Below are 21,428 nucleotides of genomic sequence, written 5' to 3' on the forward strand. Positions count from 1 at the left end.
CATCCCAAAAGAATTCCACCTTTTAGAACCACACCAACCTGTCAATAGTATGTACTCATTCCAAAAGTAAACCCTCCCCAAGAGCCAAGATGAAACTTCACACATTTATGGCTTCACACTGGATTCTGCCTGCTTCTGGTCATAACCTAACAGCAAAGAGCTCAAACAGGCCACCTGGGACACTGATGGAAATGGAGCTCAGCAGTGCTTTTTGTTCGTGGAAACTGGGACAAAGAGGAGTAACAGAGGGCAGCAAGGGAAGAAAAACAGAAATATAACAAGCTGAGGAGCAGAAGATCTGTTGCAGGAAATGTAACAGTGGGCAAATATTCATACTAATGCAAGGCTTAATGTCCTGAAGTTTCCATTGCATGTGAGGAGAGATGAGCAGACAAGATCTGGTAATAGCAGGCATTAGCAGCTTACCATGGTCTGGACTGAAGGACTGCCCGGACACAATGGCAAGGCAAGACAACTACCTTAATTGATGCAGCAAATTTTCAGGATATTAAAAGTTAAATATTAGGAAACTACAGCTAATCTCCTCCATCAAACCCCAAAAGCCTAAAATCAGTGATTTCTAAACCTAACAGGACAAACTTTTCTACCCTTGACAGGGGGTAGAAAGAAGCATAGGGAGAGCAACCTGAGCTTTAGGCAGAGTTCAAACAGCATTGTCAAAGGGATCCTCTGCAAAAGAGAACTCAGCTGCCATGATAAATCATGAGCTTAAAATAAAGGGTAAATATCTGAGGTAACCCTGCTTGAAGAGTAACAGCTGTGACGGCAAACAGTTTTATCATCAGGGAAAGGAGAAAAAAAATCTCAAATAGCCGGCCAAGAAGCTTCTTTGGTATTATTTTCAATAATTAAAAGAGTTAACAGCTCAACCACAAACTTCCTTAAAAGCATCTGGGAAGCATGCCTAAAATTAATACAAATGTTGAGGAGGACAGGACGTATCCTGGTGAGATCTGCTGTTTCACAAACACTACAGATGCTTTTACTACTTGTAAAATATCTCCCTGCAGGAGTTCATACTTTCAATCAGTGAAGTCCCTAAATATTTTTTTCTTTTTGGTCATAAGGAAATGCTCTTTTAGTTGTAACTCCATTTGTTGGGATTTGGCCTAACACACTATACAGTGGAAATGATGAATTAAATCATCTGAGTGGAATGCTCCATGAGCAAGCAAGAGTTAGTCTAAATGCTGGAAAACACCCTAGAAGTCAGTACTCCTGGACTCAGCTGCAGATATGCTGCACTCTCCAGTGAGAGGGTTATCAAGAAGCAGTGCCCACTTGCATTTCCTGTTTCCACCAAGAAAACAATCAGTAGCTCAAATCTTTCTGTAATTGCAAGGAAAGTGTATGCACCACTTCAAACCAATTTTTTAACAGAGAACATTTTAATGTGCAAAGACAATCCAAACTCTGATTAAACTCTGCCTACTGGAAGCCACTGCATTGCTGTAACTTCCACAAATACCTATATAATCAAGGTATTTTTCTTAATTACCTCCATTTTTGCGTTAGTCCAACGAGGTACTTCTACAATCATATTAAACAGGACCTGAAACAAAAAAATTGTGACAGAACTGAAAATAAATTCCACTTGGCAATTAGTATTTTACAATAACATGAATTCTCTCCTGTGCATTCAGCAGGAACATACATCACATTTCTCTGCTACAGCTGCTTTTATTTGTACAGTTCCTCTAGATCAACCTCCATGGTTCATCCTTTCCCTACCTCATCCCTTTAAGAATATAGACAACAACAAGCAATGGAAACACAACTGATGTTTTTTGTTCCCATGTCAATATCACCCTTCACAAAATGTTCAGAATGTCCATGGAATGGTTTGCCATGAGGCAGAAGTTCAGTCTACTTGTCAAAGAGGATTGAATGTTTCTATAGGACAGAGTTAGCTTCCCTTAAGCAGTGGAAAGGACAATGTTTTGGGTTTTTTCCCCCAAGGATTTATTCCTTCAGGCTCTCCTCTTTTGCATTACTATTTTTTAAAAACTCATGCAAATGACACTTCTGTGTCTCAGTCAAATCTGGTTCAAGTGAGCCAACACTAATCCAAAAGTGATGGCAGAGAAAGAGCATGGACACAAACACCTCACGTTTGTGTTAGCCTTCTTCCTAACAGAAACAAAGCAAAAGTTTTAAGACTGAGGTGTGGGAGGAAAAAACCCAATAAACATGTAAACTTTCATGTTTTTAGAAGAAAAATGAGTCTACACCTTCTTACTGAGGAGGTTAAAGTAACATTTTCCAAAGAGAAAAATTCTGTGTAACTACCTTAAGATTTCTTCCTATCAAGCTGAGCTAAGCATTAGGAGCAGAGTATTGTTGAATTGGGTAACAAGAACAAACCATGAAGCAAGGTCTACAACCTGTTTCAGACACTACAATAACCTCAAAATATCACACTGCCTGGGACATCTCTACACAGCCAAAGAAAACTCACATTGGTATTAGCAATCGCAACAGATCAGGAAAGACAAAATATGTTTTTGCAGAAATTTGTAAGAAAAAAATAGAAAGTTGAACCAAATGTAGACTTGCACCGACACTTTTAACTACACTGCAATTAAGGTGAACCCTTAAGTATTTGTATTTTTTCCTCCTTGTACCCTGCAGCTGCAACAAACAAACAGCATTACCAGGGTCAATGTCACAGTCTGATTAAAGTAATTCCAATGGTTCTGTGATCATCTCCTCCCAAACAAATCTGGAATGTGAAAAGCAAGAAAGCAAAGGAAAATTCCAGCTCTCACTCAGCATTTCTAGTAAGTGATCACAAGCTATGCACAATACTGACAGCCAATTCCCAATAAATTTAAGCTGTATTTGCCATCCATAAGTATTGTGCCCATAATGCAATCAATGGGATGTCAGATGGAATCACTTCTCCTTAATCAGGTCATGACAAAATAAAAAAAGGTTTAAAAAAAAAAAGAAAAAAAGGAGAAAGGTTTCAGATAAGTCCCAGTTTCATAAAATACACCTCATGTATGTAAGAACAGTTGAAACTAAAGTAAAGAGGGCTCAAAAATGTCAACACTGAGCAAGTAGATAGAAGAAAGCAACATACATGCATGAGCAGGTAAGAGAAGGGTTGGAAGAGAGCCAAATAAAGTATGCACATCCATCTGGGAAACACTTGGAAATGAGAAATGCACAATATGAAAGCCAGTGCTGACAAGAAACTCTTAGGGAACTGCCAAGCAGGTCAAAAAATTGTTCTGACTGGTAGCTACAGGCAGAAAACATACAAACTACTGGAATTATACAGGATGTCTTCCCCTCCACCACAATCCCATATTTTTGTTGTTTAGATGCTGCTATATGCTTTCCTGACCATGTAGAATGCAAAGGCTTCAGCAGCCTCTATGCTTGGTTTTCAGCTTTTAATTAGTCAACAGTTAGTCCAGGTCTTCACCAAACCAACTGTCAGGGCTGGACTACACAGGACTGAAATTAATGCAATGCTGCTCTCAAAAACATAATAAAACCACTTGGATTCAACTCAGCTTGAAGACCAGGCCCTCATAATTTGTGGTATCAGTCAAACATGAATTGTCAAGAGTCTTAAATGTGACAGCCTGACAGATTAATTTGTATGCAAAAAAAATCCCCAAAAGTACTCTCTCTAATGCTAAGCTGCCACAAGCATTTACAAAAGATTAATGACTTCATTCAGTGTTTACATTTAAAAATAAAAAGTTTTATTTATAGGGCAATCAAATTTTCACAGTGGTAAGACTAGATTCACTCATGTGGAAAGGAGAGCACATATTAGATATTTTGACAGACTGAAAGAAAACTAGACTACCTAGTATTATAGGGTTTTTTTCCTCCTCTTTCCCATCTTGTTTTCCTCCTTGACTAAGTATCACACAGGACTGTTTCCATCACTCTTTTTTCCCCAGACCAAGCACCTATTCTTTCTAAGCACTTGAAAGTTGTCCTCCATCCCTTGCTGTAAACTGTCCCTGCCTCAGCTGAAAACAGAAATGCAAGTGTCAGACCACCAGTCTCCACAGATTACCATCTGCATGTGTCATTCAGCGGTTAGTTTTGGCTGGTGAATGCATCTGGTAATTGATATTTTTATCTTAAATCAGTAAAATAAAAAATTCCACCTCACCAACCCCCTAAGTAAGCACTTCTACCCCCTCAAGCAATGGCAAGACTGTTTCAACAGCCCATTTGACACACCTTCAAATCACAGCAGAAAGGTCTCTCACTAAACAAAATCTATGGCTTGCAAAGTTTACCATTTAACTGCCTCAGTACAACAGCAGTCAACTGGCCTGTCTGTGAGATCACTGCAGTCCAGATTTAATCCAGCTCTGCAAATGTCTCATGTAGAAGGGACTCCACTTCATGAGTGCCAACCGTGCAACAGGCTGGCAGACGGTTTCCTCAGGACAGTATTCCTGGAGCATGCAAGAAAAGAGAAGGAAAGTGCCCTAGATTCAGAAAAAGGGTCAGAATCCATCTGCTAGGGAAAGGGAGTTGAAGAGCCCAGAGGGACACACAACCCAGGGTATTGCATAGCTTGTTTCACTTTGGGTCAATGTGAACACAAGACAGATATTTGTACTTAAACTCTGTTATACCTTGAAGGGGTGACGGGGCAGGGGAGGTCTAAAATCTACTTGCTCAACACAGAGAGGTCGAAAGTACATTTCCTAATTCCTAAAACTGCATAAGAAAATCAGCAGAAAATTACATCAGTAGGAACAACCAGTATGTGTAAATGATACCGTTAATTTCCTAAGAACTACACCCTAAGTGGGTTACATGGGAACTCACGTAGGTTTTAACTGTTTGCTTTATTTGGGTGTTGTCTTTAACACTTCTTGGCACCTTACTGCATTCCGTCTCATCTGAACAGAATTTTTAATGTATCATGATATAGTTTTTGTTGAGACAAGCAAAAATGTCTCTCTTTCACAGAGAAAACAGAAACAGTTTTTGGTTTTTGAAATTAAAAAAACATGGAAAGATAAAAAGATATGCAAAAATACTTCAGCATATTTGTACAGCACATGCTGGGAAAAAAAAGGAAAATACAGACTGTTATACCCAGGTAAACTTAGTCATCATTCTCTCCTCTAAGACTGATGGCCTTAAAAAACAAGTGGTTTTGACTAGTTAAACTACTTTAAAAACCCCAACTAGCTCTGGCTGGATGGATTCTTACAGAAAATAACTAATTTTGGTCTGGGGTTGTTTTTAGAAAACTGAGTATCAGAAGGAAAAAATCAAACCATGACCTTTCTGATGCCTGCCTTTCTGGACTACCTTATATCCCTCTCAAAACCAATTCTTCCTTACCTAACTTTCCCTTTCTTGTTCAATTAGTTTCTTTCCCAGTCATTCCAAAGTTCCTTATTTCATACACTTGAGAGAAGGGTTTGGAATAGGTAGGATTTTGCTCAAGGGTTGCAACCCTTAATGCTCAGCTTGGAAGGTTCAGATAATTTGAGGCAGAACCTCAAATATAGATTGCAATTTGCCATCACCATGCACGACAAGAGATATGCTAAAGCTTACAGTGACTTTGGTAGTTTTTATAGCAAAATGCTTAAAAAAAATCTAAAAGCACTACAGGCAGCATTTGAGGGCTGCTGACTCTGTCACAGAGAAGTTCTGAGTCTAGAAGAAAGAGAGAAGAAAAAGCAGCTACTATTTCCCTCTTTTTCTGTCTGCTCATTTACAATCTGGCAAGCATTCTCATCAGCCATGAACTGCACATGGCAGCATGCACCTGAGGACTAACAAGAATGAAAATCATAAGCTGCAGTCTAGCAGCAGTGTGAACAAAGGGTGATGTTTAAAAGGAAGAAAGCAAATAAAAGAAAAAAATAGGAAAAAAAGAAGCTAAATATGGACTGTCATTAAATATATCCAGAAATAACTGGAGGGGGACTTCCTTATCAAATGAATAACCATGTTATAAGCATTCCCAGTGCAACACTTGCTATAAGGTATTTGCCAATTAAAACAACAAACCAGATGCCAGCAACATCTGGACCCAAAGAGAAAGCGGAACTTCTCCAATATAAATTAACATGCCACAAAGCAAAAGAGGAATGCAATGTCCAGCATAAACACAGAGTGCCTGCAGTCTTTTCACAGTGTACTTCCCTCCTGTTATACTGGAAAGGGAATCACAAACACCATGTAGGTACAGGTAGGTTTTACACACAGGAATCTCACTGGTGTCAGGCACATTCTCTGATAAACCAGCTATGGAACACATTCACCTCCAAAACTATGCCATGTACAACCCTGACATGGATAAACATGAACCCTGGCTTTCTCAAGTTTAAGAAACCATTTCTTTGAAGTTAAGTTTGCTCAAATAACTGATGTAACTTTCTCAGTAAACCAACAATACTCTGGGTAGATTTCAAATGGACTGATGAGTGAAGATTACTTCCACTCTCAGCATTTGTTCATCTGTAGGAACACAAAGCAAGGCTCCATCTAATAGGCACATCCATAGCAAAAGTCTGTGCAAGTTCAAGCATCAAGGTGAAAGATTCACTGATAACCTAAAATTTGGAATACAAATCCCTGACCACATAATGGACACACTGTAGCTCAGGTCACATATACTGAAAAACTGTCTATCATCACCAAGGACAGTTACAGAGACTGTAGTTAATGCAGAACACAAAGTCAGCACAAAGTGTGCTGCTCAGAAAATGACAACAGCTTCTCCTTTCCTATGAAGCATAACAACTTTACCAAATGACATCTCTGACACCAGTTTTGAACACTGCTGGAAGCACAAGGTCAGATCACCTATGCAGACTGCATACCACCCTGATGAGCCCTTAAATCTCACCTGACTAGTTAATTTATCAGAATTTTTTGGCTCACAGAAGCATCTCAGCTGAAGTCCACAAAGACATCCCAGCAATGTGCAATCGCCAGGATGCAACAAAACAGAAGTTGTCTTGCTTTTCTTTCTTTCTATTTTCTCTTCAAATGCTCTTGTGAATGTCTGCAAGTTAGAGGATAATAATCTCTACATGTTTGGACAGACTCCTCACCACGGCCAGCATATGAAACACTGCCTTTCAAGAACACCTGGGTCCTCTGAAAGACACCACATGTGAATACTTCTCCAAAGACATACCATGACAAGTAGATTAGAAACCCTTTAACTACAGCAGGGAACAACATGTCATGTTGGCCTTGAAAAGAAAATGATGACCTCTTCAAACCTTCTTCCTGCCAGACAAGGAAGACCATATTCAACAGTCAGGCTCTGACAGTTTTGACTGTAAACCTAGTGGAAACATCCACCTTTCCAGACAGAGATGTGAAACTTTTGAAACCTGTCACAGAGATTTAGTTGGGCAGGAGTGGATTCCAAATACTTGCAATGCTTAAGGCAATACAGGGGGGTTCAGTCCCCTGAAATTAATAGCAAGCTGCTAGTAATTTTAAGACTGGAGCTGAATATTACTTCTTTTAGCACAGTTTCTACTTCAAAGTAACTTCTTTCTTGTCCTCAAACAGCCAAAAACCACCTGCAAAAGCAAAAAGGTCAGTCGTCAGCAGCATCTGCAAAGCTAAATTTATCTGAGATTTGCGAAGGTCTAAAATGTTACAAGAAGTGGTTGAACTAGTGAAAACAGTTAATACAGAAACACTAAAGTGTTTCCCTTAACTACAAACTAAAACTGCAAAACAGCTGACACAGACTTGCAGGATGTGCGCTCTCTAGCCTACAAATGTTGAAAGCTGAAACTCCTCTAACTTTGAGACTTTTTCTGACATCAGGAATACCAAGGACAATTTAAAGTAGATTAGACTGACTAAAGAGACTCTTCCAAAATTGTCTTCATTTTCCACAGCTAGACCGCGATCTGATAAACACCAGTTCAGCCTTATTTAACAAACTTAATTCAATTTAACTCTTAAGAGGGCTTGCTTTTGTCCAGAGTAACAAATAACTGCCACTCTAAAAGCACAAGTTTCAAAGATGCATTTCCCGGGCAACAACTACCACTTTTGAATTCTGGTCAAATTCAGTGAAGGATCAACTGAGTAACAGGTATCAACAGCAGCCTTAGCATTCCTAGACAAGAACAAGGAGTCCAGGGCTTCAAAGGTCTTCTGAAATCAGTACATGACATTAAATCTTCTTTTCCCCTTTATTCCCTGATTAAGCTATGCTTTCCCTGCATAAAAGCACACAAGGATGAATCTCTCATCAGGCAAGGTGAGCAGAACTGCTGAAGAGCCCAGTGTAAGAAGAAACTGCTTTCCTGAACACAAAGATCCCTCTGTTTTCTCTCTCCTCCCCAAATCCCTAAGATCATGATGAAAAAGGTGTTCTCACATTTCACCATCTAAGTATGTTCGGGAAGGTTACAGACTGCACATCTGTTTGCCTAATTGTATCAAAAGCCTGCTAGGATTGAAATGCACATTTGCCTTTGCTCATTTTCTGTAGTTCTATTAAACCACAGTCCAGAGCTGTCTCACAGCAGGAATTATGTGAAGCAGCTCTGGAGGCTACACTGGCTAAGGAAGCAAGAGCTGCTCAGCCTTACTGGCATTTTACCCCTCTTTCCACAGGCTACTAGAAGCATGGTTTTCAACAAGCTACCATGCTTCTCACAGCACAGCCAAATGCAGTTTTGAACAGTTTCAGGTTCTGCATGTCTTTGCACCACTCTGTATTTATAAGCAGCTAAGACACAGAATACTTGACTTGCCAGCAGGAGCTGTAAATAAGAAATTATGTTGCAAGACAATGATTTTTGTTAAAAGTCTACTGGCACATACCCTTTCTCCTGAATAGTTCCTCTTTGAGGCATGGTTCTATACCTACTAAACAGTACCTAAATGGGCATCAAGCTACAGGAAATCTAAAAATCCTTACTTAGGCATTGTAGCTTGAATGAATCACAGAGCAAAGGGACAGGAAACTCATAGCGCAGGACTGCGTGGGGACTGCCGCACAGCACAAGAACCAGGACACCGGTTCTTGCAACCAGTGCACCACACACTGGCTGCAAAACTATGAGAACCCAGACAGTTAGGACAGTTCTTTCACATCAGATGGGTAGCTACAGTTTTGCAATATGACAGGCCAAACAGATAGGAGAAGATAAGGACTGGGACACACATCCGCCCACCCACATATAATAGCCTTAAAGCACAGTTTGCTCATTTTTTTCCATCACATTCTTTCACTAAGTTTTAGATGAGCCTATGCCAGGCAAAGCACAGCAAAAAAATGTCATATTTTGGAAAAGACACTTGAATAAACAACTCTTGTTTCACAGTAACAGCCTGAGCAGATTTTTCATGTTTTCTAGGCTTCTATCAGCCTTAACTTCAGTGCTAGATAATGCTGAAACATTAGCAGATGTGGTTTTTCTCCCTCTGGGCTTCCCAGCTGAGTACAGAAAACAACATAACCTCAGCTCTAAAAAGCAGATACTCCATATAATTTCTGCCCTCACATACTTAGGATTTTTTAAGTCCTGTATATAAACCAAAAATTATCCACAGCCAGAGAATAATGAATATTTCATTAAGGGAGGTTTTACTGCAAATATTTCTGAACATAATAGCAAAAAAGATAACACATCTACACTGCAAAAGTCATAACAAATCTTTGAAAGACTAGCGTAAGTGTTCACTTTTGACAACAACTTGATGAATAAAGGAATTCTGACATTTCCGGCCCATTCAAAAAGGAAATATTAAATCCCTTTAAGTCTTCTCCTAAAAGACTTGCATTTGAAGATATGTCAACTATATTCAGTGACAGCAAGTTCACTCTGCAGAAAAGTGATACTGGAAAGGAAATAGAGGAAATAGTTGGGGGGAAAAAAACCAACAAGAAAAAAAACTTAGCAGTACCTCAGATCCTGTAGTCTTTGACCTCTTCGCAGGAATTTCTTTATCCTATAGGGAAAGAGTGAAGTAAAGGAGTATAAAAAGAACACCAGAAAGCAGCACTGCATTCACATAAATACAGGTAACAGTACTTTGCAATGTAATTGAAACAGCCCTTTGTGAGCACAAAGGCCTAAATTATAACTTTTGAAAGTAAGTACTCAGTTCTGTTTCATTGTGAAATTCTAACCTTCAACACATTAATAAAGGAAGATAAAAAAACATACACGGACACATCTACTTTCTCCCAGCTACCAAGAAATTTAAGCAGCAATTTAGGCCTGCATTCAACTGATTAAAAACAGTCATCCTTCTGTACAGCTGAAGAAGACAAAAACCATTCCAAAATAAACAAAACCAGTATAAAAAATAAGGCTGGATTTACAGTCCATAAATCCTAGACAAGGGGATGGAAAGACTCTAGCATACATCCTTAAGTCATCCTCCTGCAAACAAGGCAAAACTAACAGAGACCTTAACCATGACTTCTCTTCTTGCTCACCCTTCAGGCCCTGTATTGGGTAAAATGCTATTTATTTCTCCACTTACACACCAAAATGAAAGTCTCTCCACACCGATCAGAAACTGCTGTACTCTAATTTAACCTACTGGCAAAATCACAGGCTATAAGCTACTCCCACAAATTTTAACTCTAGGTATAGGGACAGCAAGGCCTCTGGGAACATGTGATGAAAATGCCCATTGCTTTTCCAGCAATAGCACGGACTGAACATGGCATCTTAATAATGACAGTCTGAATGGCCTGCCTCTCCCACTGACGAGCACTTGGGTCTGCTGATCAAAAAGGCTTCATTCAGATTTCCAATCTCTCAGATTTAATAATTTAAGAGATTGACTCATCAGTTCAGGCATCTCCATCTGAACATGTTCAAACTACTGACCTTTTGCACCACTCATATCACCCATAGAGACTCAGCAACAAAACAAGAGAACGACCAGAACTCCCCCAGCCTGTTTGTGTCACAAGCACCCTGTGATAAGCAAACCTCAGCCTAAACCAAAGACTGGCAGTTCTCCCATCAGTGACAGACTAAACAGCCGTTTCATTATTGCTGTAATGAAACCCCAGGGAGGGCGGCTAACAAGACGTGACAGTGCTCAGCTGCACCTCGCACGCTGCGAATCTCCAAAGGTGTGATTACCACCTCTCTCCTGGGCATTGCTGTTGGCTTCCAATTCTAATGCTCCTTTTGGGAATTAAAGGCATACACCGTAAGTTATGCAAGTGTGTGCTGTACATCCACAAAAAAGAAGTGTACGCTTTTAATGGCAGGTGTAGAAAACTGCTAATTCAAAAAGAGTAACAGTAGAAAATTAATTCAATCACAAACCTAAACACAGAGAATTATCACAAGATACAGCGAGGGTTCTCCTGCCCTCAATCACTTAGAGACTTAAAGAGACACCTAGGCCTGTATAAACAGCAATCATTATGTTTCACTGCAAGTTACTAAACTCAGCAGAGAAAATTTGGTGTAGTCATTGTACTTTCGTTACATAAGGCACCAGTCTGGGTTAGAGGGGCCCTTTCTGGCACTATACATTTCTCTGTTGATTATAAAAAAAAGAAAGCTTTTAAAAACTGCACTTTTATCTAAAGAACACCAACAAAACTATTAGCATTTTGAAAATCATGTTTCAAGGCATAAAAACATACCTCTTTAGGTCCAGCAAACAAGGGAATGTCATGGAATGGGGAAACATATTTACCATCTGCATTCTCTGAAAGACAAAATGGAGCAGCATTGCAAACCTAAACATATGGTAGAAGATGTTGATGTTGCTAAACATCACACAATACAGAAATGTAGGTATGCTATGATTGTGCATCGGTTAAACTTTTTCTGAAGTTCAATTTCAAGCACATACCGACATGGAAGACAAGGAATTTGAGTGTTTTGACAAGGAATCATTAGAATCAAAGTTATTGCTTTAGAATTCAACACTATGCTTCTCTTCTACTTGGCAATACAAGCTATACAAGGATGAGAAGATTCTTTCATTGTTTTCTACTCCCTGGCCATACACAACCATAAACAAATAAAAAAACCCACAAACCCAAAGGAATCTCATTTCCATCAGTGGTAAGTGAATTCATCTGGGTTTCTAGCAATATTGCCCCTGTGATTGCACTGTATTTCTAATAAACAGTGTCATGACCACAAATCCCCCAACGTAATAGGCCAAAGTCTGATCAAGAGTAAGCGAGGGATGAGATAATTGCTCTAAGCCCTCAATATGAAACACCACCCCTTGAAACCAGCAGAAATTGATCTTAATGGGGGCCCAATCTGCACCTCAGCCTTGCCCCCACTCTAGAAAGAAACTAATTTCACTGGAATGTATGTTTAAGTTTTTCAAGTCCAAGTGTCACATCAAAAAGAGTGCAAACACTAATTCAAATCCCAAGGAATTTCTCCTCTGCTAGCACCCCTATTCACAGCAAAGGAAAAAGCAGACAAGGCACTTCACTCAGCTTTGGACTTTTGACCACCTCAGCAAAGAAGAATAAATGGAGTTAATGTGCGACTCCTGGAAACCTCCTCCCAAATAAAACAAAGTTTAGTGGTAGGCTGTTTATTCCCACCAAATAAAGTGACTTTCTCTAGACGATCTCCTGCACTGGCAGCCCCATGAATGAGCACAAGGGAGCCCTGGCAGTGCTGCCAAGCGTGCACACGCCGCCTCCGCTTCTCCCACACCAGCAGACGTCAGAGTTGACTGTAGGTCAATGGACCAGAAACCCACGAACCCACTGCGACAGGACTGGCACACGAACAAGACAACACTGTTACGAAAATGCGTAATACTGAACACGGTACACCCTCGGCTCTCGCTGGGGCTTCAGACGCCTCCTGGAGCGCTGCCCGTGCCCTCGCACCGCCACTTGCCGGCCCCCGCTCGGGGCTGCAGCCCCACGTTTTGGATGCCAGCCTCCCGCCCCGGTGACGTGTCTGCTGGGAGGGAGGGCTGTCCTGCTCACGAGGGACAGGCTGGGCTGTCACACCCAGAGCTCCCACGGCCGTCCCTGGGGTGCCGCAGGCCCCCGCGGCCAGGCTGCACCGCACCGCGGCGGCGCTTCACCCCGGCGTCCTCCGGCTCAGCAAGGGCACGGCCGGGCCGGGGCTAAGCAGGCCCAGCATCCCCTCCAAAAGCCCGGATGTCTACAGGATCGGCGCTCGCTCTCTACTAAAACTAAAACTACGCTGCTCTCCCCCTGCAGCGGTGGGAAGGCTCGGGGGCGATACCTCAGCCAGCCCGAGGAGCCTCCGCCGCCACCTCCTGCGCCCCGCGGGCCGGGGAAGGAAGGGGTTTATGGAGTCCGAGGACTGCTACTTACTAAAGTATAGGCGGTAATCGGGCGAGTTGGGCCGGCCCCGCTGCTCCGTGCTGTAGCGGGACATGGCGCCCAGGCGCCCCCACCCCCGCGCCACCAGCAGCAGCCGCGCCAGCCCCGGCGGCGCTCGCATGATGGCGGCGGCCGCGCGCCGCCTTCCCTCCCCTTCCTGCGGCCGCCGCGCCGCGCCGGCCCTGCCCCGCCTGCTGCGGCCCGGCCGGGCCAGGGCAGCGCCGCCGGGGAAGAGAGCAGGGTAGGCAGGGGCTTGGGCTGCCCAGCCTCCAGGGAGGGCTCCACCGGGTTGAGATTAATAGTAAGGAAAGCCAAGCCCTCCTTGAGGCGGTAGGTGACCCCAGCGGGAGCCAGGCCAGCGCAGGTGGTAGCCCAGGCGTAGCCAGGCTGAGGTGTTCGCAGGCCAGCAGCACTGCCAGAAAAGGGGGATGCCAAGAGGATGGAGCCAGGCTCTTCTCAGTGATGCCAAGCACTAGACTTGAGGGAGTGAGCACAAACTGACACACAGGGAGTCCCGCCTGAACACGAGGAAGAACTTCTTTACTGTGCAGGTGGCGAGCGCTGGAACACATTGCCCAGAGAGGGTGTGGAGTCTCTGTAAAGGGAGATACTCCAGAACCATCTGGGGACAATCCTGCTCCATGTGCTCTAGGCTGACTCTGCTTGAGCAGGGTGGTTGGACCAGATGAACTGCTGCCGACCCTGCCAACCTGACTGATTCGGAGATTCTGTGAAAAGTGTGGATGCAAAATTAGGGATGATGGTACCGAGGGTTGCTACCCTCACCTGAGGCCCACAACAGAATGAAGATCCTACATTGCTGCTCCCTAGGTAGAGAAATGTTAGTTTCTTGGCACACATTTTTATGTCATCGAAGCCACTCTGTGTCTGCTCTGCTTATAGCTAGGATGTTTGCATGGGTTCCCAATCAGAGATAAATTTTTATACTGAACCCTGCTGATATTTCATTTAGATTCTGTATTCACTTTGTATTGGTCTTAAAGCCTAATAACTCTACATATGATCGGATTCCTTTAAGTTCCCTTTTGATTGATCCTTGAGGATGATTTCAAATTAATTTCCTCTGTCAATAAGGATGGTAGTTGTTGAAGTAGTGTTTCTTATTTATGGATCTTTCAAAAATTCCTGAAAAGTGACAAATACCACTATTTGCATTTCATTGGAGAGACTGAGGTGGAATAACTTTTGTTGCATCATCACTCTTAAATCCCAAGCCAATTATCTTGTGTATTCATCTTGAAAGGTGGTCAATATTAGCTTTAAATGTTAACTCTGATTTGAATTACCCTGAACGATTTCTCCAGGCTAACTCCATGTTGCCCTCATTATTTTATACATTATTTTGAATGTTATTGGAAATTATTTTTTTTCAGCAGAAAGGCTGCAAAAAAATCAGTATCTTCCTTCAGATTTAAGCAGCATATAACTACTTCTCATTATTTGTTCCCTCTAGTACTTTGGTAGATCAAGCTTCAAAAGTGTCAGGATTGTGTGCTCAATGTGTGCAGCAAGGACACAATTATTTTACACTAGAGCAGGAGATTTTCCTGATGGTCTTACTGCTGTTCCCTCACGTACTCCTCTGAAATGTGTCAGTTGGAGCTCTGGATCTTTGATGGAGCTGTATTCTAGTGTGTGGATTTCCCATTACAAGAAGGCTCTGGAGGGGAAAAAAAAAAGCTATGGTCTCTTCTGATTTGTGCCACTTCTTGCTGCATTTGTAACAATAGACTTCTATTGAGAAGAGAGAGGCAATTTTGCAGGGCCATTGACCACTTCTGCAGAAGCTAAAAAATAGTACTTCATATTCATCAGAGGAGTTGGCATCTGACTTCACCAAATGCAAGGCTTTCAGGGGTAATCCCCTGACCTGAACATGTAGGGGTGACATTCTTTATAGAATCATAGACCTGGGGGAAAGGGTCCTTAAAGATTGTAGTTCCCCCCTGCCATGGACAGGGACACCTTTTACCAGACCAGATCGCTCAGAGCTCCACCCAGCCTGGCAATGAACACTTGCAGGGATGGGGCATCCACAGCCTCTCTGGGCAACCTGTTCCAGTGTCTCCCTCACAGTAAAGAATTTCTTTGTTATATCTAATCCTAGACATACTCTCTTTCAGTCTGAAGCCATTTCCCCTTGTCCCATCACTACATACTCTTGTAAGAAGTCCCTCTCCATCTTTCTTGTAGGCTCCCCTCAGAAACCAGCAGGTCTCTGTAGTTCTAATTTTTTAAAGTTTGTCTAGAGGGCAAACAATCTGTTTTTCATGTGGAGTAATTAAAAAAGGGAAAAACCTGTATGACTTTTTTAAAAATTATTATTATAATAAAATCCATTGTGTGCTTTCTTTGAGTTGGCCTGCTGCTGAAATGGGCAAGGTTAAAAGGAAACACATGCCACGGGCCTAGCATTCCGCCTCTGCTTAGTTCTGAGGAATCTGGATTTCATTTATGGAAGGTTAGAGCTTTTGAAAATCACTTACTGAGAATAAACATAGGATTTTTACACTTGCAAAGCTAACAGATGGGTGTAAGCTTATTCTAGTAGGAGTCCAATTCATATTTATTTTCCTCTACAAGCTGGAAAGTGAAACATACTGCAGTGTCCAGGAGTCCTGGTCAGATGCACAGTCCTAGCACAGAGATCTTCTTTGCTTTGTGTTGTGAACATGGTCTTACCTAAAACTCTCTCATCTGTAATGGGAAATCAGCTGTGAAGCACATAGAATTTATGAAATATAAACGAGTTTCTGTGCAGGCGCCGTTTAGATGCATAAATAGATAACCATCATGTTACCTAGGAAGGGTAGATGATACAGCAGAAAACCACACTGACACTCTGCTAATGCTACCAGAGCAGAGAACATGATGCTTTAGTACTCTAAGGTATCCACAATTATCCTAGTACTGCAGAAATAATAATGCCTTAAATAGGTTTGATTGTATTTTTCAGTATTGTGCATTATATTACACAGAATACAGGTGAAATACGCCAATACTTCTCAAGTCATATTTTATTAAGACCAGCTCCCTGGTTAGAATAAATTTACCTACCATCCTTCAAATCAATGTTTTGGTTCCAGCATTTACCTTGAGCAAATTCTCCAGAATTACCAAGTCTTTACTGCCAAGGGATTTTTTCACATTCATTGCCAAGCATTTTGCATCTAACTCCTTGCATATCATTCCAATTGGGCCAGCAAAAAGCATTTATAGGGCTGATCCCGTTCATTGACCTTGTAACAGCTCCCACTGAAAAACAATGAAAATATTGCTATTTATTTCAATGGAATTAGAGCCAGGTCCTTAAGACTTAAGTAGAACTTACATGGTGCTTAGGTTTTATGCTTGCCCTCTGCACAGGGGTGAATCTCATTCCAGCAAAATGTCACTGGAGTATAGCAAAAACTCAGCAGCAATATAACCATCTAAGCCTGAAGGACGTCCTTATTTTAAAGGTTTGTACTCTGCAGTGTACATTTACATGGATTTTAGATAAATTTTTATAAACACACATAAATATTTAAAAATTAATGTTTTGCCCATTAAAATGCTGTGCAGATTAAATGCAAAAAATAATGTCTGTATTATAATTTAAGGAAACCCATCCTCGTGAATGAAAATAATTTTCATCTTTTCACCTAATAAAGCTTTGAAGAATTTCATTAGTACAACTACGTGCTATTTCAGTGCATTTGCTCTTGGCTGGTGATCACATCATTATCATTAAATTTTGCTGTAATAGAAGTTCTATCTCCATGGCTTATAAAACCATTAATCTGAAGGAATCAATTCCTGCCAGCCTTCTGTTTTGCTGCTACCTGTGTGCAAAAAGCACAGCCAGGCTTCCTTCCTGCCCAGCCACCTCAGTGGAACAGGTCACTCCCTGGGCCTGCTGGCCAGTGCTCACTCATTTAGCCAACACCATCTCCCTCACCTGCCAATGGATCAGCTGGAACCAGCTGGAACCAGTGCTCCATGGCTCCGATCAAGCCAGGCAAGGCTCCCTGAGGCAGTTTAGGGACTTTAGGCTAAGTTATTCAAACTGCTTTTCAGCCAAAGCAAGTTAAGGGCCATGAACAATTCCTGCAGATCTTTGCACTGAGTCCTCAGCAGGACAAGGATGACAAATCACTGGAGTCAGTGACCTCTTTGATTGACACAGCTGGATTTGGCAGAGGATGTCTAGAGAGGATGTCTACAAGCAGCCAACTCACATATGGATTTGTATATTGCTCACTGATGGATGCCTGATGGCAATGAAAGACTGCGTCATCTAACTGAAAGGAATCATTGTGTATTTCAGTAACTGGAATTAGGTTTATCAGATAACACTCCTTTCCATCTCAATGTGAATAAGAGCAGAGGCTCCTATCCCAAAGACATTGAGTACCTTGGGTCAGACTGTGAACCCTTGTTTTGTAGCAGTGAACTCACTTCAGTAACCCAATTGCTTTAAAGAGACTGTCTTCTGTATTTATGCAAAATTTGGATTTAGTCATAATACTCATTACTGTTAGGAAGATTTTAAGTTTACACCCTGTTTTTCCCTGAATAAATTGTTTGTCTGAGCTGTTTTGTCTAAGCTGTTTGTTTCTTTTTTAACCATGCTTTTTGTTAGGCTCCCCTGTGAAGTGTGTTAGGTTCGCTTGCCAGACTTTACTTCTCTGGACCTCTGCCTAGAAAGAGATTTGCCTATCAAGAGGCCAGGACACCACGACTGAGTCTAGTTTTGTCAGTTATGTCCATTTCTTCCCTCCTAGGCATCTGTACTGAGCTAATTTTAAGCTCTGTGAACCAAGGATTTTCAGCCTACCCTAACTCCCATTAAACTTGTTTGTGAGTATGAACTGAAGCTTAATTTTTTTAAAGACTCTTATCTTTGTTACTCCAAGGCAACTCCCCCATCACAAAACAAAAATCACCAAATAGTATTCTCTCTGGTTCATTCTTTCACAAATGTGCACAAATAGGAACATAGAGAAAAAGAAAAAAAAATGGCTCCAGTTCAGCTATAAAAATACTGTCTGGAAATATGAAATTTTAGTGTGAAGCTGCAAATCTATAATGATTCAAAACAGAGACCTAGAAGGAAAATCTTTCCAGTTGCTCATGATAGTCCATTTTTAGGTTCCATTCCTCTCTTGATTTGTGAATTCCCAGACAAGGTTCTGAAAGAATTCCACAGAAAATATTTCATCTTGGTAATTTCTATGCCCTCTTACTTTACATTGAAACACACCAGTAATGAATCATCTTTCTGTTCTTTTACCTATGCCTCGCTCTCTTGCTTGTCTTTCCTCATTAGCTTTGATATCACAGTGCCATCTACTTGATCAACAGAGTCAGGTTATTTTCCTTAGAAAATTACATGGCTGTAACACTGAGGAAATCAAAGGGCTGCTCAGTTTCCTGGCAAGTTCTCTCTCCTTCTCACCTCCCAGCCCTTTCAAAGCAGCACTGCCCTTAGATGTCCCCCTTTGGGAGCTGGCCCAGCTCCAAGCCTATCAGACCTACACAAAGCCCTGGCTGGATAGTGACAGATCCACAGTGCTGCAAGGACAATTCGAGCCCTGCCGACCCTTTTCTCAGCATCCCTTCTCCCCTCTGGCAGGTGTTTCAATTTGAGAGATGGGTCCCCCTCTGTAGGCAGAAAACACGTCAGCCTTTTGTGTGTGTAAACTGGAGCAGAGGCTTTGTTTGGAGTAAGAAAGCATCACAGCAGTCGGAGGAGATAGATTGCATATCTTGAAAGGTTGAGCCATTCCTTCTTAGAAATATCCACAGCCTAGCCTGAGCCCCAGCAGGCATGTACTTTATGAATTTTTCCTACAAATATTTAGACAAGAAACACTGTAGACAGGGCTAAAAGAAATTATCACTGTGCACTTACTTCTAAAGACCTGTTTCTCTACAGGAATCACCAGTCTGGCAAGATCAACAGTAGGAGTGAAGGTGAGACTGCCACACTAAATAACTTTTCACCTACAAGACAGGCTTTTTTCTCTTTTTGTACTATTGAAAGGTTTTTGAAGTTTTTTCCTATGTATATTTCAAAGTAATTTTGATTCATTCATTGTGAAAAATCAGCGTGTAGACTCCAGTTTTACCTGTCCCTAAGCCTTATCTTTTTATTGCTTTTTTCCTCACCTGTCATGCTGTTCTTATCTTACCAGTCCTGTTGCAAACAGGTAGAGTGTACGTACCAGCCACTTTCCTGTGCTCAAAGTCCTCGATGGGCCTTACACAGGATTGTTCTTATCAAAGCCTCTACGTTTTGTCCCTCAGAAGACATCTTTGCTATGACACGTGCATACAGGTTGAGTGGCAAGGTACAGTCTTGCTTTTATTTGCACTTAGGCTTCTCTGTATGGAGATGGGGAGCTACAGAGACATCTGCACTCTTTGCTGTCATGCTCCACCCGTGGGGAAGGTAGGACGGCTTTCTGCAGCAGTACCGTGGGGCTTTTCTGCTTCTCCACTGCCTGTCAAGTGTGATCTTTTTACACAGGTGAAACTGGCAAAGTCACTCTGCAGCTGCAGACTGAGACTTTCTTTTCCTTGGTGTCTGTGCTGGCCATTGCAGTGAGCAAACTTGGAAATGCCAATCCCATGCCACTGCCACAGGACTCCAGCAGTGGTTTGTGCATCCACTCAAAGGGAACAGGCACGGCAGTCAACCCCCACCGGTATTTTTTGTATAACTTCTGGGATCCTGAGTTATAAAGAAATCTTCTGTAACAGCTGTGATGTATGACAAGAAAACAAATAACTGTTTGCTTACTTAATGGCCATCAGTCTTTATGGTGCTTCTGGTTCATTTATAACTCAGGACTGAGATAAAGGTTGGCATTGACCATACAACAATCAGCTCTTATATGTGGCCAATACAGTTGCTGGGGAACACAATGCCAATATTTTCTGTGTTGACATCAGCACCTGTTCTGTTTCTTAAGCTGGGTGGCTTCCGTGCAAATAACTCCTGTGAGTGTTCGCATCAACTGGGTTCCAGTTTGCTCTGTGGAATTGAGCATAACAGAGTAGGAAAAGAGATTTCCACATTCATTGTAAAAAGAGCATCTTGTCCACGTAGATACCATATATTCCTCTTGTCTTATGGATTAGTGATTTTGGTACTGTTTTCCATCAGTTGCTAATGGGGCCAGAAGAGAGCAGGAATAATTTGAAATTGAGAGAGGGTTGCTCATACTGTTGTGAGTGGCAGTGAATACTTCACACACAGTTCTGACCCGTGCTTTCTGTGGCATTTTGTTATAGTCAGTAAAGATCAGCAAACAGCAATAGGAGTTTATAGGGGGTCTTGCTCAAATGCACATCTGATTATTTTTATGCCTGCTGATTGCCAGGCATAGCCTACTGGTGTAAATCCATGATGGGATTTAATGTGATGATGGATAAACCCGGTTGTCTCTCAAATCTCCCTTCCTCCAAAGGGGATGGGGAAGCCACCAGTCCTGAACATGTCCCACTCATTTGGAGTGTCACAGAAGATATGGTATTTTCAGCCTTTCCTATGTTGGGTGGCACAGAGGAGATATTTTGAGATTGCAGTAAGTTCTCGTATACATTCTAAACTGTGGTGTAGGCCTGCTTTGGGCTCCTGGCTGCATCCAAAATAATGCTGCTGGCTAAAGCCATGTAAACCATTCCAAGTACAACAGCAGCAGCAACTACAGCTGGCTTTTCCCATAACAATTTTGTTGCTGAATGAACACCTACTTTTTTACCCCCTGTGACCGAGTTGAAGAGGAAAAGGAAGACAACTTTTGCATGTGGGGAGATTGCTGTTGTAATAAACACCTGAGCAAACTTTACTATATCCTGTCTTGGCTGTAACTCTGCACATGTGCCAGAACTTACAATGCCAAGAATTCTATTAAGTTTGTTCTTCCATATTCACCCAGCCAAGATACATTCCCCAGTTTTCCTCCAAACCATTTTAATTTAAATAAATATAATGAAATCTAATCTAAAATGATGGGACCTCTGTTTTCAGAGAAGCATGGCACTGAAATCCTGGTGGGGAGAGATACCTTCTCTGGGTAATTCTGGCCTAAGC

The 21,428-nt window shown here is 41.8% G+C and overlaps 1 protein-coding gene across 1 annotated transcript in view; it reads right to left on the reverse strand.

Annotated features, from left to right (window-relative positions):
• Window positions 1-13,481, reverse strand: part of PPA2 (inorganic pyrophosphatase 2) — a 34,357-nt gene extending 20,876 nt beyond the window's left edge. The window contains exons 1-4 of the mRNA XM_041484247.1: window positions 13,316-13,481; window positions 11,633-11,697; window positions 9,919-9,963; window positions 1,520-1,573 (exon numbers count right to left, since the gene is read on the reverse strand). Coding sequence (XP_041340181.1) covers window positions 1,520-1,573; window positions 9,919-9,963; window positions 11,633-11,697; window positions 13,316-13,445 — 294 coding nt within the window. The 5' untranslated portion in view covers window positions 13,446-13,481. The remainder of the gene's footprint in view (window positions 1-1,519; window positions 1,574-9,918; window positions 9,964-11,632; window positions 11,698-13,315) is intronic.
• Window positions 13,482-21,428: the final 7,947 nt, after the last annotated feature.

The sequence above is a fragment of the Pyrgilauda ruficollis genome, unplaced genomic scaffold, assembly GCF_017590135.1.
Source record: "Pyrgilauda ruficollis isolate IOZ18807 unplaced genomic scaffold, ASM1759013v1 scaffold65, whole genome shotgun sequence".
NCBI classification, from domain to species: Eukaryota; Metazoa; Chordata; class Aves; order Passeriformes; family Passeridae; genus Pyrgilauda; species Pyrgilauda ruficollis.